Source organism: Protomyctophum parallelum (assembly GCF_964188405.1).
Source record: "Protomyctophum parallelum genome assembly, chromosome: 16".
Taxonomy (NCBI): Eukaryota; Metazoa; Chordata; class Actinopteri; order Myctophiformes; family Myctophidae; genus Protomyctophum; species Protomyctophum parallelum.
Window position 1 is genome coordinate 48,176,804 of NC_139711.1, and position 17,652 is coordinate 48,194,455.

General features: G+C 43.2%; 1 protein-coding gene across 2 annotated transcripts in view; it reads right to left on the reverse strand.

Annotated features, from left to right (window-relative positions):
* Positions 1 to 17,652, reverse strand: part of noa1 (nitric oxide associated 1) — a 63,940-nt gene that overhangs the window by 20,929 nt on the left and 25,359 nt on the right. For both annotated transcript variants that reach the window (XM_083785358.1, XM_083785359.1), the window contains 5 exons: positions 10,647 to 10,910; positions 9,419 to 9,657; positions 8,082 to 8,161; positions 6,840 to 6,975; positions 4,202 to 4,366 (listed from right to left, as the gene is read on the reverse strand). In XM_083785358.1, coding sequence (XP_083641484.1) covers positions 4,202 to 4,366; positions 6,840 to 6,975; positions 8,082 to 8,161; positions 9,419 to 9,657; positions 10,647 to 10,910 — 884 coding nt within the window. The remainder of the gene's footprint in view (positions 1 to 4,201; positions 4,367 to 6,839; positions 6,976 to 8,081; positions 8,162 to 9,418; positions 9,658 to 10,646; positions 10,911 to 17,652) is intronic.

Genomic DNA, 17,652 nt, shown 5'->3' on the forward strand with positions numbered 1-17,652 from the left:
AGGGTCTCCAATGAACGCCTCGCCATGCGGCACCCATTTGCGCAATAGCACACCATTCTCAATGAAGTATCCGTGCGCAAGATTTTCCAAATCACTCTTCGGGCACACCACTTGGAATAAATCCTTCAAAGAGGGATCGGTTGTTTGCTCACTCACCAATTCAGCACGTGGAATAGCAATTGGAGTATTGGCTAAGGACAACATCAACCCACCCACAATATCACTTTGTGAATCAATTTCCCCTCGAGCCTCGTTCTGGTCACTTGTTTTTTTCATGGCACGCGTCACAGCGCATGCATGAAAAACGTCTGGTAAAACAGTCTCATTTTCATCGGGGCCTTGGGTAATCAATGGCACCGGGACCAGAACTGGACTGGCAGGCTGAACCCCCTGATCCGCCCACACCCGTTCTCCCGCTACACCATTTCCCAGAATTACAGTCACCCCGTCAACTGGAAGCGCCGGTCGTACGCCCATGCGCACTTCACCATCAAACAACGCTGAGTGGAACAATAGTTTGTGCACAGGGACATGGAACACAGCCATTCCCATACCCAACACAGGTAGAAATGACCCAGTATGAGTCTCTTCAGAAAAAGGAAGAGCAGACGACAAAATGAAGGAATCAAACGCGCCCGTGTCACGCAAGATAGTAACTGGCACCCTCTCTTTACCCCCAAGTATGGAGACATGGCCTTTAGACAAGAAAGGCAAGAAAGCCTCGTCAGGTTTTGACAACACAGGTACCTCAGTAATTATTCGTTTCACATCACCGGTACCAGGCAACGACGCAGCAAATGCCGCAGGTTTCCCCTTAAACCCACCATTCTTGTTACGTCCCTTAAGCGTCGGACACTCACGTTTCCAGTGCCCTGGAAGGTGGCAGAAGTGGCAAGCACTCTCGGAGTCACGACCAGCCGGTCCACTATTCTCCAAGTTCACATTTCCACTGGGTTTGGGAGGAAAGTATTTTCCCCCAACAACTTGGCCAGCTTCTCTGCCGCCACCAGACCACCCACCATAACCGCGGTTGTCCCCCCGCCCTTTGTGTGTCAATGAGAATTCATCGGCGAGTGCTGCAGCCTCAGCTGCAGTCTTTGCTTTCTGTTCAATGATGTACATGGCCACCGCTTCGGGGACTGAGTTCTTAAACTGCTCCAGCACAATAAGAGCAGCCAGGTCATCGTAGTCTTCCACCCCTGAAGCCACACACCAGCGTTCGAAGTGTGTTGACAGGTCACGGGCAAACTCAAGGTAGGACTTATTATTGCCTCTCTGCCAACTCCGAAACCGCTGTCTATATGCCTCGGGAACTAGTTCGTACGTACGCAGCACTGCTGCTTTGACCACTGCATACCTGCTGCTGTCTCGTGTAGACAGTGAGGCGAATGCCTCCTGAGCACGTCCAGTGAGCACGCACTGTAACAGGACCGTCCGGTCCGCATCATCCCAGCACCGAGCGTCTGCCACCCGCTCGAACAGAGTGAAGAACACTTCCACCTCTTTCTCATTGAACTTGGGTACCAACCGTAAACTGTTCAAAATGTTGCCATTGTCACCACCTGACTCGCCCCTCTGTACCTCACTCACCTTACCATCTCCCACCAACTTGAGCCTTGCGCCCTCAATATCCAACCTTTTCATCTCCGCTTCATGCTTTAACCTTTCCATAGCCAAATCTCTTTCCTTCAGTTGTAATTGCAAGTCAACATCCCTCTCCTTCAACTTCAACTGCAAGGTTAACTGTAAGGTTAACAACTCCTTCTGTTGTTCGAAGTTTAGCCCAGTGGCCCCCGCGGGCACTGAGGCTACATCCTCCTCCTCACACGCAGACTGCTGCGGCCTCAAAACGTGCTGCTCACACAGTATCTCCTTTATCATGACCTTGACCTTGTCTTTCCCCGCCCTTTTGTCCGGAATGTCAATGCCGTAATGCTCTGCAATTGACAATAATTGGTCCTTGTTAAAGGATTCCAAGCCCTCCTCTGATGGATCAGCAACAAACTCAGGCACCTCCATCGCAAAACCAAACCAAACAAAACCAAACAAAACAAAACAAACAACTCAAAGCCAACAGAAACAAAAGAACGAAGCGCATTTAATTAAATAAATGCCCCAAACAAGTCAATTTCAATTGAGCCTCCCCTCTAACTGCCTAACCAAAAACTTATCTACATCTCAACCCTAGTCTTCAGGGGATAGTTGGGACAGGTATTTACGCACCTCAAACGTTGGCGAGGGTGAAGTCTACAGCAAGCTGTCCACCGCCCAAGGCCAAAGAGTGCTCCCGAGCATATAGCTCCAACCCTTTCTCCCCACACTACGTGTACTATATAAATGCTCACAAGTCCCAAAGGGGAAATGCGCTTTGCCTGTCAGAGTCGGCCCAACAAAAAGTGACTTGTAAACAGAAAGGTATACTTACGTTCTTCATTCCCGAGACCTGAGTAGCCAAAAACCCCTCCGCTGGTTCCCCAACTCACAAGGCTCCACCCCACCGCTGCCACTGATGGAAGGTGGGAACCTGAAACTACTGTTGCTTGTCTTAACACATAAGCAACTAAACTACAAAGCCTTGTAGTTTACAACAAACCGCTTGCTTTGACCGAGCCCCCATTTGTTAAGGCTGGCTCTTGGGCCTTAACAAAGAGGGGAGACCAGACGGAGTTTAAAGCAGAAAAAAGTGTTTTATTCAACAATTAATTAATAAAGGTAATCAAATAATTCATTTTAATGTTCCAACTAAAGCTGGCAGGGAACACTGCCCAATTAACAAAAGATAACAAAAACTACAGTTGCCCTGGTGTGGCTGCCCTGCAGCCTGCCTGAGGAGGAATGGGGAGACCAGAACATTATCACAGCAGGTGCTTTAATAGTGTTTGGGGAGGACACTGGCCAGGTGTCTCCCCTTCTGCAGATTGCAAGCTCCGCCCTCCCAATCCGGCACTGCAAAGGGATTGGGTTAAGCATGCCTGACACAGAACAGCATGCAGACTCCTTAAAGGTACAGGGGCCGTCACAGGTGACAGTACTTCATTAGAGCCCTTGGTGTGGTTGTTGTGTCATGTGTTTATGAGGTGACAGTACTTCATTAGAGCCCTTGGTGTGGTTGTTGTGTCATGTGTTTATGAGGTGACAGTACTCCATTAGAGCCCTTGGTGTGGTTGTTACAGTATGTCATGTGTTTATGAGGTGACAGTACTCCATTAGAGCCCTTGGTGTGGTTGTTATGTCATGTGTTTATGAGGTGACAGTACTTCATTAGAGCCCTTATTGGTGTGGTTGTTATGTCATGTGTTTATGAGGTGACAGAACTTGATCTAATTTCTCCTTTCATTGTCAATGGCAGATATTGAGACGTGTGGTGTGGGAGACAGAAGCTGAATTAATAGGGGGAATAAAAGTCTTCCTTATATATTAATAATAATACGTATAATAATAATAATAGTATCTCTTTGATCTCACCCACTAGGTACCCTGTTTCCTTTGATCTTACCCACTAGGTACCCTGTTCCTTTGATCTCACCCACTAGGTACCCTGTTCCCTTTGATCTTACCCACTAGGTACCCTGTTCCCTTTGATCTTACCCACTAGGTACCCTGTTCCTTTGATCTTACCCACTAGGTACCCTGTTCCCTTTGATCTCACCCACTAGGTACCCTGTTCCTTTGATCTTACCCACTAGGTACCCTGTTCCCTTTGATCTTACCCACTAGTTACCCTGTTCCCTTTGATCTTACCCACTAGGTACCCTGTTCCCTTTGATCTTACCCACTAGGTACCCTGTTCCTTTGATCTTACCCACTAGGTACCCTGTTCCCTTTGATCTCACCCACTAGGTACCCTGTTCCCTTTGATCTTACCCACTAGGTACCCTGTTCCCTTTGATCTTACCCACTAGGTACCCTGTTCCCTTTGATCTTACCCACTAGGTACCCTGTTCCCTTTGATCTTACCCACTAGGTACCCTGTTCCTTTGATCTTACCCACTAGGTACCCTGTTCCTTTGATCTTACCCACTAGGTACCCTGTTCCCTTTGATCTTACCCACTAGGTACCCTGTTCCTTTGATCTTACCCACTAGGTACCCTGTTCCCTTTGATCTTACCCACTAGGTACCCTGTTCCCTTTGATCTCACCCACTAGGTACCCTGTTCCCTTTGATCTTACCCACTAGGTACCCTGTTCCTTTGATCTTACCCACTAGGTACCCCTGCTTGCTGAAGTGCTGCAGCCTCTTCAGCTCCTCGGGGGAGAGGTCGCCCTCTGTCTGCGTGGAGGCCGTCTGCAGCCTCTCGCGTCTCCTGAACATCCTGGCGGAAGTCGGGTTGATGATGGGGAACTTCAGCAGGTCCAGAGTGGTCCCTGAAGGGTTAACACCATGTTAAACTAACTTCAGCCGGTCCAGAGTGGTCCCTGAAGGGTTAACACCATGTTAAACTAACTTCAGCAGGTCCAGAGTGGTCCCTGAAGGGTTAACACCATGTTAAACTAACTTCAGCAGGTCCAGAGTGGTCCCTGAAGGGTTAACACCATGTTAAACTAACTTCAGCCGGTCCAGAGTGGTCCCTGAAGGGTTAACACCATGTTAAACTAACTTCAGCCGGTCCAGAGTGGTCCCTGAAGGGTTAACACGATGTTAAACTAACTTCAGCAGGTCCAGAGTGGTCCCTGAAGGGTTAATGTTAAACTAACTTCAGCCGGTCCAGAGTGGTCTCTGAAGGGTTAACACAATGTTAAACTAACTTCAGCAGGTCCAGAGAGGTCCCTGAAGGGTTAACACCATGTTAAACTAACTTCAGCAGGTCCAGAGAGGTCCCTGAAGGGTTAACACCATGTTAAACTAACTTCAGCAGGTCCAGAGAGGTCCCTGAAGGGTTAACACCATGTTAAACTAACTTCAGCAGGTCCAGAGTGGTCCCTGAAGGGTTAACACCATGTTAAACTAACTTCAGCAGGTCCAGAGTGGTCCCTGAAGGGTTAAAAAGGTGCAGCCTTAAGGTCATTACACACTGGCGAATTGGCGACGCGATATATTCGTGCGAATAATTCGCATTTAAAAAAAAACAATTGAAGTCCATGCAAGCTTCCACATCAGTGGCGAATGTGCGAATGTGCGAAAATGCGACCGTTTTCGCTTTTATTTGTTCGCTCTGGTGTCGTATTTTGCAGAGATTCGCAGGCGAACTGCAACATGCAATATTTCGCATTTTCAGATCGCTTATTCGCATCGCGTCGCTAATTCGCCAGTGTGTAATGACCTTTAGAGTCCGTATCAGACTCTGACTGGTTCCCATTAGTGATCACAAATCAAAAGGTTCTCACTCGATGCAGCTGCCAAACAACAAGCATTCTTATCAATGGTTCCACTTTGAGATACAAACACACATTATGGACCGTGTTCAAATCAAACTTTATTGATATAGCACATTTCCGGGTGCATGCTTAAAGGGACACTTCACCCTTTTTGCTAAAAAATATATGTTAATGACGTTTAGAAGCTTTAGAACACTTTCCTGGAGATCTTTATGTGTGTAATGTGTGGTTTTAGATATTTTAGATTGTAGCAGTGAGCACAGTGTCTCTGATGTCATGGACACTGGGCTCACTTCCTTCCTGGACTACATGTTGTCTCAGTAAGACAGCCCTCACCCCTATCCACAAGGAGGAGCAGTGCACCAAAGAAGTATGGGAATTGTAGTCCAGGAAGGCAGTGAGACCAGTGTCCATGACATCAGAGACACTGTGCTCACTGCTACAATCTAAAATATCTAAAACCACAAATTATACACATAAAGATCTCCAGGAAAGTGTTCTAAAGCTTCTAAACGTCATTAACATATATTATTTTGCAAAAAGGGTGAAGTGTCCACGAGAGGGTGTTGTTTAACGTGATTATATCCACGACAGTGATGCGGTCAGGAACGAGACGAAGTCCAGTTCCGCAAGCATCACTGAAGTGGCAATAATCACGTTAAACAACACCTCTGTGTGCCAATCCATTATTTCCTTCTTCCTTACAAGATCGGGCATTTAAAGTTTGGTATGATCATGGCATTAAGTCAGTCAAAGATTAGTTTGAGGGTGGCACGTTCGTTTCGTTTGAGCAGATTCTTCAAAAGTATAAGCTACCCAGAACCCACTTTGTCCGTTACTTGCAAGTCCGTGATTTTGTTCGCCAAAAGTTTACTAGCTTCCCGACTATTCCACCTAATTCACCTATAGACATAATTATAGCGTCAGCTCCTCTTAGTCTTAACCCTTAACCTCCCACGGGGCAGCACACCTAAACCTAACCTTAACCCTTAACCTCCCACGGGGCAGCACACCTAAACCTAACCTTAACCCTTAACCTCCCACGGGGCAGCACACCTAAACCTATAACCTTAACCCTTAACCTCCCACGGGGCAGCACACCTAAACCTAACCTTAACCCTTAACCTCCCACGGGGCAGCACACCTAAACCTAACCTTAACCCTTAACCTCCCACAGGGCAGCACACCTAAACCTAACCTTAACCCTTAACCTCCCACGGGGCAGCACACCTAAACCTAACCTTAACCCTTAACCTCCCACAGGGCAGCACACCTAAACCTAACCTTAACCCTTAACCTCCCACGGGGCAGCACACCTAAACCTAACCTTAACCCTTAACCTCCCACGGGGCAGCACACCTAAACCTAACCTTAACCCTTAACCTCCCACGGGGCAGCACACCTAAACCTAACCTTAACCCTTAACCTCCCACAGGGCAGCACACCTAAACCTCTCCCAACTAGAAACACGGTAATGACATTTCACTCATACGGTTAGGGTCAGGGTGCGTGCGTCTCTCACCAGGCCACGGCGAGATGGTAGCTTTATGGTGGGCGTGTAGATCTGGTCCTTTAGACTTGCAGTAGTCGGAGTCCAGCAGCATGTTGAACAACGTGGACTTCCCTGCGTTGGCCGTCCCCACCAGATACACGTCCCCCTGAAACCATGCACTAATTACTACAGTTCCCCCTGAAACCATGCACTAATTACTACAGTTCCCCCTGAAACCATGCACTAATTACTACAGTTCCCCCTGAAACCATGTACTAATTACTACAGTTCCCCCTGAAACCATGTACTAATTACTACAGTTCCCCCTGAAACCATGTACTAATTACTAATTATTATTTACCGTTTACACAATTTGCAATGTAGACACTCTATACCAGACAGTGGCCTTGTGGGTTAGAGTGTCCGCCCTGAGACTGGGAGGTTTACCTTCTAATTCATAGTGATACATCTACATAACATGCTGGTGATCTGAATTACCTTTACGTCTACATAACATGGTGGTGATCTGAATTACCTTGTACTTCATAACATGGTGGTGATCTGAATTACCTTGTACTTCATAACATGGTGGTGATCTGAATTACCTTGTACTTCATAACATGCTGGTGATCTGAATTACCTTGTACTTCATAACATGGTGGTGATCTGAATTACCTTGTACTTCATAACATGGTGGTGATCTGAATTACCTTGTACTTCATAACATGCTGGTGATCTGAATTACCTTGTACTTCATAACATGCTGGTGATCTGAATTACCTTTACGTCTACATAACATGGTGGTGATCTGAATTACCTTGTACTTCATAACATGGTGGTGATCTGAATTACCTTGTACTTCATAACATGCTGGTGATCTGAATTACCTTGTACTTCATAACATGGTGGTGATCTGAATTACCTTGTACTTCATAACATGCTGGTGATCTGAATTACCTTGTACTTCATAACATGCTGGTGATCTGAATTACCTTGTACTTCATAACATGGTGGTGATCTGAATTACCTTGTACTTCATAACATGGTGGTGATCTGAATTACCTTGTACTTCATAACATGGTGGTGATCTGAATTACCTTGTACTTCATAACATGGTGGTGATCTGAATTACCTTGTACTTCATAACATGCTGGTGATCTGAATTACCTTGTACTTCATAACATGGTGGTGATCTGAATTACCTTGTACTTCATAACATGGTGGTGATCTGAATTACCTTGTACTTCATAACATGGTGGTGATCTGAATTACCTTGTACTTCCAGGAGCGCTGCAGACTGGAGATCAGCTCCTCCACCCCGTAGCCTGTCTTGGCACTGATCAGATGGACATCTTTATGGAAGAGAGACAGACATTATTACATTATTACATTAATACATACAGTACATGATCAGGTCTTTATGTTAGAGAGACAGACATTAATACATTAATACATTAATACATTAATACATACAGTACATGATCAGGTCTTTATGTTAGAGAGACAGACATTATTACATTATTACATTAATACATACAGTACATGATCAGGTCTTTATGTTAGAGAGACAGACATTAATACATTAATACATTAATACATACAGTACATGATCAGGTCTTTATGTTAGAGAGACAGACATTATTACATTATTACATTAATACATACAGTACATGATCAGGTCTTTATGTTAGAGAGACAGACATTAATACATTAATACATTAATACATACAGTACATGATCAGGTCTTTATGTTAGAGAGACAGACATTAATACATTAATACATTAATACATACAGTACATGATCAGGTCTTTATGTTAGAGAGACAGACATTAATACATTAATACATTAATACATACAGTACATGATCAGGTCTTTATGTTAGAGAGACAGACATTAATACATTAATACATTAATACATTAATACATACAGTACATGATCAGGTCTTTATGTTAGAGAGACAGACATTAATACATTAATACATACAGTACATGATCAGGTCTTTATGTTAGAGAGACAGACATTAATACATTAATACATACAGTACATGATCAGGTCTTTATGTTAGAGGGACAGACAGGGCAAATAATGGATTAATAATAAGGTCTTTATGTCAGAGAGGGGCAGACAGGGCAAATAATCTAATCTAATATAATAATGTCTCCCAGGCCAGCCAGGCTGCAGTATAGTGGCTGACCGGGGGTCAGATCTTACCTTTGACGTGGTCTCCCAGCCCCAGCCCAGGCTGCAGTATAGTGGCTGACCTGGGGTCAGATCTTACCTTTGACGTTATCTCCCAGCCCCCGGCCAGGCTGCAGTATAGTAGCAGACCTGGGGTCAGATCTTACCTTTGACGTGGTCTCCCAGCCCAGCCAGGCTGCAGTATAGTGGCTGACCTGGGGTCAGATCTTACCTTTGACGTGGTCTCCCAGCCCCAGCCCAGGCTGCAGTATAGTGGCTGACCTGGGGTCAGATCTTACCTTTGACGTGGTCTCCCAGCCCCAGCCCAGGCTGCAGTATAGTGGCTGACCTGGGGTCAGATCTTACCTTTGACGTGGTCTCCCAGCCCAGCCAGGCTGCAGTAGTGGCTGACCTGGGGTCAGATCTTACCTTTGACGTTATCTCCCAGCCCAGCCAGGCTGCAGTAGTGGCTGAGCTGGCGTCGGACGCGTGCCAGGTAGTTGGGGGCGTCGCCGGGCAGCAGGTCCACCTTGTTGCCCAGGACCACCACGCGTTTGTTCTGCCCCACCAGGCCCGGCAGGTCAGGGACCACGGAGTCCGGCAGGTCCAGAAGGTCCACGATCAGCAGGACCAGAGCCGTGTGGGCCTTGATGCCACTGACCACCTTCCTGCATTAACAGACGTTACAGTGATGACCACCTTCCTGTATTAACAGACGTTACAGTGATGACCACCTTCCTGCATTAACAGACGTTACAGTGATGACCACCTTCCTGCATTAACAGACGTTAGTGTTGACCACCTTCCTGTATTAACAGACCTGCATTAACGACCACCTTCCTACAGTCGGGGTTCCCACACATTCTTCTCCAATGAAGTTACAAAACGTTTCCAGAATATTTAACCCAATTCCAAGGCCTACCGTATAGAACAATCACACAGCTCAATAATTGAGTCTCTTACTCCAACACAATGTTATCCCCCACCCCCCTTTTTCCCCCTCACTGTATATGTTTCTTTTCCCTTTTTGCTTCCTTTATGATGAATTCCTGTTCTGTTCTTTAACTACATAGAAGTGTCTATTTGTACGTCTCTAAATGTTTTGATGAATTGAACAATGTGGACCCTGTTGTAAACAAGTGTAACGCTTAATTGGGTCGTCCACTCACAGTTAACAGTCTTTGTATTGAGTTTGTGCTTGAAATGTACTGTTAACTGTTAATAAATATTTCAATCAATCAATCAACGGCAGACAGTCTAACAACAAAGCATAGACAAATCTCGTGCCAAATCTTTGCTACACCACCTGTCGTAGGGCAAAGGATCAGTCACGCTTGCAGCACGCTGTGAGCTTGTTTTTTTTTTGTCACGTCCTGTACACAATAGGCTAAAATCACACAGGCCGTTGGGCAAAAATCGACTTATTAACAAAATAAATAGCCAAAAACAATGCATAGCCACATATTCTTCCAGGACTCTTGACAAATTCCAAACCTTTTTCAAGGTTTGGATTTTCGTTTTGGTTTTTTTCGGTTTAAAAAATATATGTATTTCCAGGAATTGGACCGTGGGAACCACGACTTTAGGCAGAATATCGGCCAAAGCCTTTCCCGATACAAACCGGCATCGGGGAGGAAAAAAACAACCAAACTCTTACCTGTAGTCCTCCGCGGACATCTTGACGGAGAGCGCCTTCTGGTGGTGGGTGAGGAGGTAGCAGCGCTGGCACACGGCATCCCGGAGGCCGTTGAGGCGGACCAGGGGCCTGAACTTCTCCGAGGGCATGAACCCGGCAATGTGGGCGTCGCTGCAGTGGAGCAGCGCGCCGCAGCCCGAGCAGCAGGTGGCGCTGGTCGGCTCCGACATGTCGGCAGAGCCGAAGACCTTCTGCTCTCCTTTCAGGGCTTTGGGGTCCTTCCTCCTGTTAAAATAGGGTGCATTTTAGTTATGGGTGTGACGGCCAAGCTACACCAGGCAATTTTGCGCGCGTGCGTATGCGTTTACTGCGTATGCGTTTACTGCGTATGCGTTTACTGCGTATGCGTTTACTGCGTATGCGTTTACTGCGCGAGTACAGTGCGTTTGGATAGGACCGATATATGTCAATGATACCTTAGCTACACCAGACGCACGGATACCGCGGGCCATCCTACGCGTGCTCTAAAAATAGGATCGGTTCTAATTGTTTTACGTGCGTATATTAATGCCCCCATGCATGCGTATCTATATATCCTCCCGGAAGGTCCCGCACAAACCTGCCGCGCGTCTGACAGATGGATGTAGCCGCGGGGCATTTGGCGTACGCACACACGGGCCGCGCGTTTAGAGTAAACGCACGAGAAAAGCCTGCTGTAGCTTGGCCGTCAAAAACAATCGATTCGAATTCTCTCGATTCCCGTTATGAACGATTCGAAATCTATTCAGAATTTCCAAAAATCTAAAAAGAATTATATATATATATATATATATATATATATATATATTATATAATTATTATAATTTTTTTAGATATTTTTTCTGCTTACAGTTACAGTTTTCACTACATGGTGTTTGTGATATGACATGTAACTTAGCTTACTCTAATCACAGTAAACATCATGTCTTCAGTCATTTTCAAGTTACTGTAATCAGTACTAGTCACTTCAGATCAGCACAGCTGTATTGTATTGTATATACAATTTACAATTTAGGCATTTAGCAGACGCTCTTAATCCAGAGCGACTTACATTAAGCAAGAACAAAAAGCATGGGAATACATCACATAAAAGTATTTATCATGAAACATGCGTAAGCTAAGAACGTAACAGTGGAATATCTATATAATTAAACTATACATATAAACTATACATATATACTACTATGCTATATGTACTATGACGTGCTATGACTACTACTGACTACTGCTATCTAAGTCTACAGAAATGCTGAATATACTGTATATTGTATTGTAGTATTGAATCGAGAATCATTTTGAATAGACGATCGTTTTGAATCTGGGAAAAAAAATGCTTTTGGATTTTGAATCGGAATCAAATCGAATCGTGACCCCAATAATTGGAATGGAATGGAATCGGGGGACACCCACAGCCCTAATTTTAGTTTAGTTTAGTTTATTAGTTTGATTGTTTTTCCATACAAAAACATTCTCAGTTCATCACAGTTTTTTGTTGTCTTAGTCTGTAGAGTATAGATTGAAGCCTAGGCTTATTACGTCTACCCTTTTGTCATTTAACTTAAAATAATAAAAATAAATATGTATATACCTCTTTTTACAGGTTTTCAAACTAAAACAGTTCATGTCTCTTATGTATACTGAACAATGCAATATGCAATATTCAAGTAAAGGAATAAAATAAAACAATATGTATATAAAATAATAATAGTAGTCACAGTAAAACAATAAAACACTATAGTGATAGCACTATGGCCAAAAAACCCAGCAACGCTTGATTTGAACCTTTACTCTGTGTAGCTATTTTGCATCCCAAAACAGTTTATAGTTAAGGGACGCAATAAAACAACAAAAACACAGTTTATAGTTAAGGGACGCAATAAAACAACATAAACACAGTTTATAGTTAAGGGACGCAATAAAACAACATAAACACAGTTTATAGTTAAAGGACGCAATAAAACAACATAAACACAGTTTATAGTTAAGGGACACAATAAAACAACATAAACACAGTTTATAGTTAAGGGACACAATAAAACAACATAAACGCGTCCCTTAACTATAAACTGTGTTTATGTTGTTTTATTGCGTCCCTTAGCAATAAAACAACAAAAACACAGTTTATAGTTAAGGGACGCAATAAAACAACATAAACACAGTTTATAGTTAAGGGACACAATAAAACAACATAAACACAGTTTATAGTTAAGGATAAGGGACGCAATAAAACAACAAAAACACAGTTTATAGTTAAGGATAAGGGACGCAATAAAACAACATAAACACAGTTTATAGTTAAGGGACGCAATAAAACAACAAAAACACAGTTTATAGTTAAGGGACGCAATAAAACAACATAAACACAGTTTATAGTTAAGGAACGCAATAAAACAACGACCTCTGCATCCACGGGATGCACTCTACTGTACTCAGCATGTACAGTAAAAAAAATACATGTTAAACTAGAAAAAGTGCCCTTCTGGGCACAGGTCTCCACCAGGAGGATAGGAATGTATAGGACATTGCAGCTTGCCTTCATCTGGTGGTTGGATAGCAGGGCAACAAAAATAAATAATATAACATGTAACAGTATATTAATAATGCTTAGTAATGTTATAAAGTTATAGCTAAAAACGGGAATTGGCCTTTGTTGAGGAAGCCATTGGTAATTATTCAGTACCGTATGAAAAAGGACATGATGAGACTTGACACTCAATAATTCAGATAAGTTTGGTCACGATTAATGACTTTAGAGAAAACTAGTGGGAATGTGGGAGCACAATTTGACGGAAATCACGCGATGTGTTCATGATTTGCAGCATTTTGTTTGAAACTGAGCACTCCTGTGAACTTTGGAAGCCAATCTTAACCAATCAGGATGGAGTCTGAGAAATCTGAAAGACCGGTTTCGTTGAATGGCTCTAGAGAGACTGTGTACCAATTTGCGTGATGTTTGGACAAAATCTGTAGGTGTACTGTGCAAAAACTTGTTTTGCACAAAGCGGCCTCCTCGTGGCGCTATAACAGGCCGTTGTGGAAAGTTTGGGGCAGAGGTTCACCGTTGGCATCCAGGGAGTGTGTGTGCAAAATTTGGCATCGACCGGGTTAACGGTGGCCGAGATTAGCTGCTCACGGACACACACACACACACACACACACACACGGACGGACGGACACACGGACGGACGGACGGAGTGCAAAACATACTCTCCCCCCATGCCTTCGGCCTGGTGGAGACAATAAAAAGCAATATTTTGCTAGCTTTAGTTATAATAATCAATTATTCTGTTTTCTACATGAATATAACCACATTACAACCAAGAATGGCAAAATATGACTCCTAACGTTGTTGAAGTGGGACTCATCCCTGGGACTCATCTCTAAAAGACCATCCCTGCATCCTGGGACTCATCTCTAAAAGACCATCCCTGCATCCTGGGACTCATCTCTGAAAGACCATCCCTGCATCCTGGGACTCATCTCTAAAAGACCATCCCTGCATCCTGGGACTCATCTCTAAAAGACCATCCCTGCATCCTGGGACTCATTTCTAAAAGACCATCCCTGCATCCTGGGACTCATCTCTAAAAGACCATCCCTGCATCCTGGGACTCATTTCTAAAAGACCATCCCTGCATCCTGGGACTCATTTCTAAAAGACCATCCCTGCATCCTGGGACTCATCTCTAAAAGACCATCCCTGCATCCAGGGACTCATTTCTAAAAGACCATCCCTGCATCCTGGGACTCATTTCTAAAAGACCATCCCTGCATCCTGGGACTCATTTCTAAAAGACCATCCCTGCATCCTGGGACTCATCTCTAAAAGACCATCCCTGCATCCTGGGACTCATTTCTAAAAGACCATCCCTGCATCCTGGGACTCATTACATTGAAAACCTATTTACATCACTGCTGTTGAAACCAGAGAAGATCAGATGAGATCTGTATCCCATTTAGACCAGACGTCGAAAAAAAGAAAATCTTCCAGTTTTCTGGAATACCTCATGTTTCTATGTCAGTGGTGCTCAATATTTCATGTCAAGGACCCCCAAAAATTATATGTAGTTCCAGGGACCCCCCTCCTAGAAGCAAAGATTTGAGTTAAAAACGTTCGCTGTGAAAGAATATATATATATATATATATATATATATTCAAAGATTTGCGCCACATTTTCAAAGAATTTCAAAAATAGCAGATCTACAAGCTCGTATGAGCTTGTAGATCTGCAATGTGTCAATAGCTAAAGTATAACATAATGCTTAAAACACCAAACACCCACCCAGAATGGGTTATTGATCCACGAGGGATATTCAGTCGCCAATGACAGTTGATTTAGTCGACTAAAATGTTATTTTGGTGGGCCTTGATGCCGTTGTAATGACAGATTTCACACTTGCTGAAAATGCAAACCAAGTGTAAAATGACTTATACTGGATCTCTTGTCCCCTAGTAGTCCTGTGACGAACAGTCAAAAAGTGCTTTAGTCTTCGAGACACATCAACACAACATCGTTTTTCCTCATCTCTAAGGCCTCCCAGACATGAAATGGATTCTTGTATACAAATATTTTACTGCAAAAGTGGTGAAATCGATATTTAAAGTTATTCACCCCAAACTAAAAATACAGCCTGTCCGTCTGGGGATTAAGGCATATAAACTCATGTAGAGTCACAATGGAAGCTCTGAGAGGTTTACAACTTGGCATACTTGAAGCCAGGACATCCCTCTACATGCTAAAAAAGGAATAATGTCAATATGTGAATGTAAATATGAGATATAGGCATTTGAACACATACCTACAATAGGCGGAAATGTGTGTCTTCTTCACTTTGTAGTGACTCTGACATGGATTGTCATAGCAACACATATGAGGGCTTGAATGGAAGGTGTGGTTCGGCTGAATCCAGCAATGCCAATTGTGTAACTGTAGCTTGAATAAGTTATGGAGTTATGATTATTATTATTATTATTAATATTATTAACTGTAGCTTGAATAAGTTATGGCGCTAAACGTATATGGTTTCCCAAATGGGGAGAAATAAAGCAGCCCTAAATGAAATCTACAGTATCAAACAGATTAGTTTTATTTTGACTTCACTTATGCAAGGGTGGGGAAACTATAACAAATTCACTTGAGTAGAAGTCCCTAAAATATATGAAATGTCACAAATGAGAAATTGTGAAAGTATATATGCAGCTTCAACAATAGTAGGCTACAGAGATAAATGCAGCCCTACAATAGAACTAACTATTATTTAGCACACCTGGATGAGGGAAACCAAGCTCCATGCTCAATGTTATCCTCAGACCAGCAAGTCATTCATTCATGTAGAGTTGATGTCATCATTTAACACGTTTGCTTAAGGTAAAGTTGTATTTAGCTCCACCACATCTGCATTGTATTGCCTATGCTGGCTTTCTTCATAAAGCAAATATTTTGGAATATGAAAAGATTGGAATAATGGCAAATCAAGTGTAGCTATCTGAGCTAGCTTTAAGTTCCATTTAGTGTAACATCCTAACAGAGCATGTCCAGTAGCCATTCACTACAGTAGAACCCTCACACTGTAGACCTTATAGGGCGAGGTCATTTAGTGTAACATCCTAACAGAGCATGTCCAGTAGCCTTTGACTACAGTAGAACCCTGACACTGTAGACCTTATAGGTCACGTGCACGCATCGGCCTGGGTGACGGCAGACTGCTGGGCGAGCGCTGGCGCTTTGACACGGGGAGTCAGATCAACATATGGAATTAATTCTGTACTGGCCATATATGGAGCGTGTCTTGAGTATACAGGGATTCATGAGGTCAGATCAACATACGGAATGTCATAACAGGTCAGCTCCATATATGGAGATCTAATGGTTTAAGGTCAGATGTAGAGTTGCTGGCCAATATTGATGACATCAGGGATGTCATCAATCAGGGCGTTCCCATATATGGGCTTAATATTGATGAGGGATCTCACAAGGTGACTGACTGACTGACATTTATGTTTTCATAGTAAATGTGACGTGCGGTCGCCATTACAACATGGTTAAGAAAACATCCAAAAACAAATAGAAAAAGGAAAGTGACACACAGTCCATAATGTCAAAACCTCCGCAGTAGAAGACCTTCAACACTAAATGTCGCTCAACAGAGAAATGATGATGATGTTCATAAAACCCTGGCTCCATATACCAACACTATGCTCTCGGAAACCTGATCGTATGAAGATAAATATCATACAATACAGTATATAACCTCTGACTGGGAGTTATGACATAATGAAGACTCTGAGCTCTGAGGAAGATGTGATGACGGTCTAAATACAGATCCTGGAAACTGACGGAAAATCTCATACAGTATGAATGAATTGTAGATTGAGCTGAAAGCTCTGATGTGGTACAGTATGCTCTGAAAGTGTGCCCATGGAATATGCACTGATAGAAGCTGCACGTCCAAGAGAAAACAGAGCTGTAGAGCTTCAGATATATTGATGAAGAAAATCATGGACCATGTGTCTTCAGGATGTCATCATAACGCTTAGTTTAGTGTCATCACTTTCATTTAATTAAATTAAAATAGGTGAACATTGGGTCTGCTGTTCTGATTCTTTGTTTAGTCTGGCAGCTGTTTTATTTCCTTTGGAGGTTTAAGGTATCTTTATTTCCTTTAGAGGTTTAAGGTAGCTTTATTTCCTTTAGAGGTTTAAGGTAGCTTTATTTCCTTTAGAGGTTTAAGGTAGCTTTATTTCCTTTAGAGGTTTAAGGTAGCTTTTATGATGTTTATATAATACAAGAGCAGCCGACGATACAACTTCATCAACCTTCCTCATTGTCTCTGTTACTATTATCAGCCTTATTCAGTCTGTTACTATTATCAACCTTATTCAGTCTGTTACTATTATCAACCTTATTCAGTCTGTTACTATTATCAGCCTTATTCAGTCTGTTACTATTATCAACCTTATTCAGTCTGTTACTATTATCAACCTTAT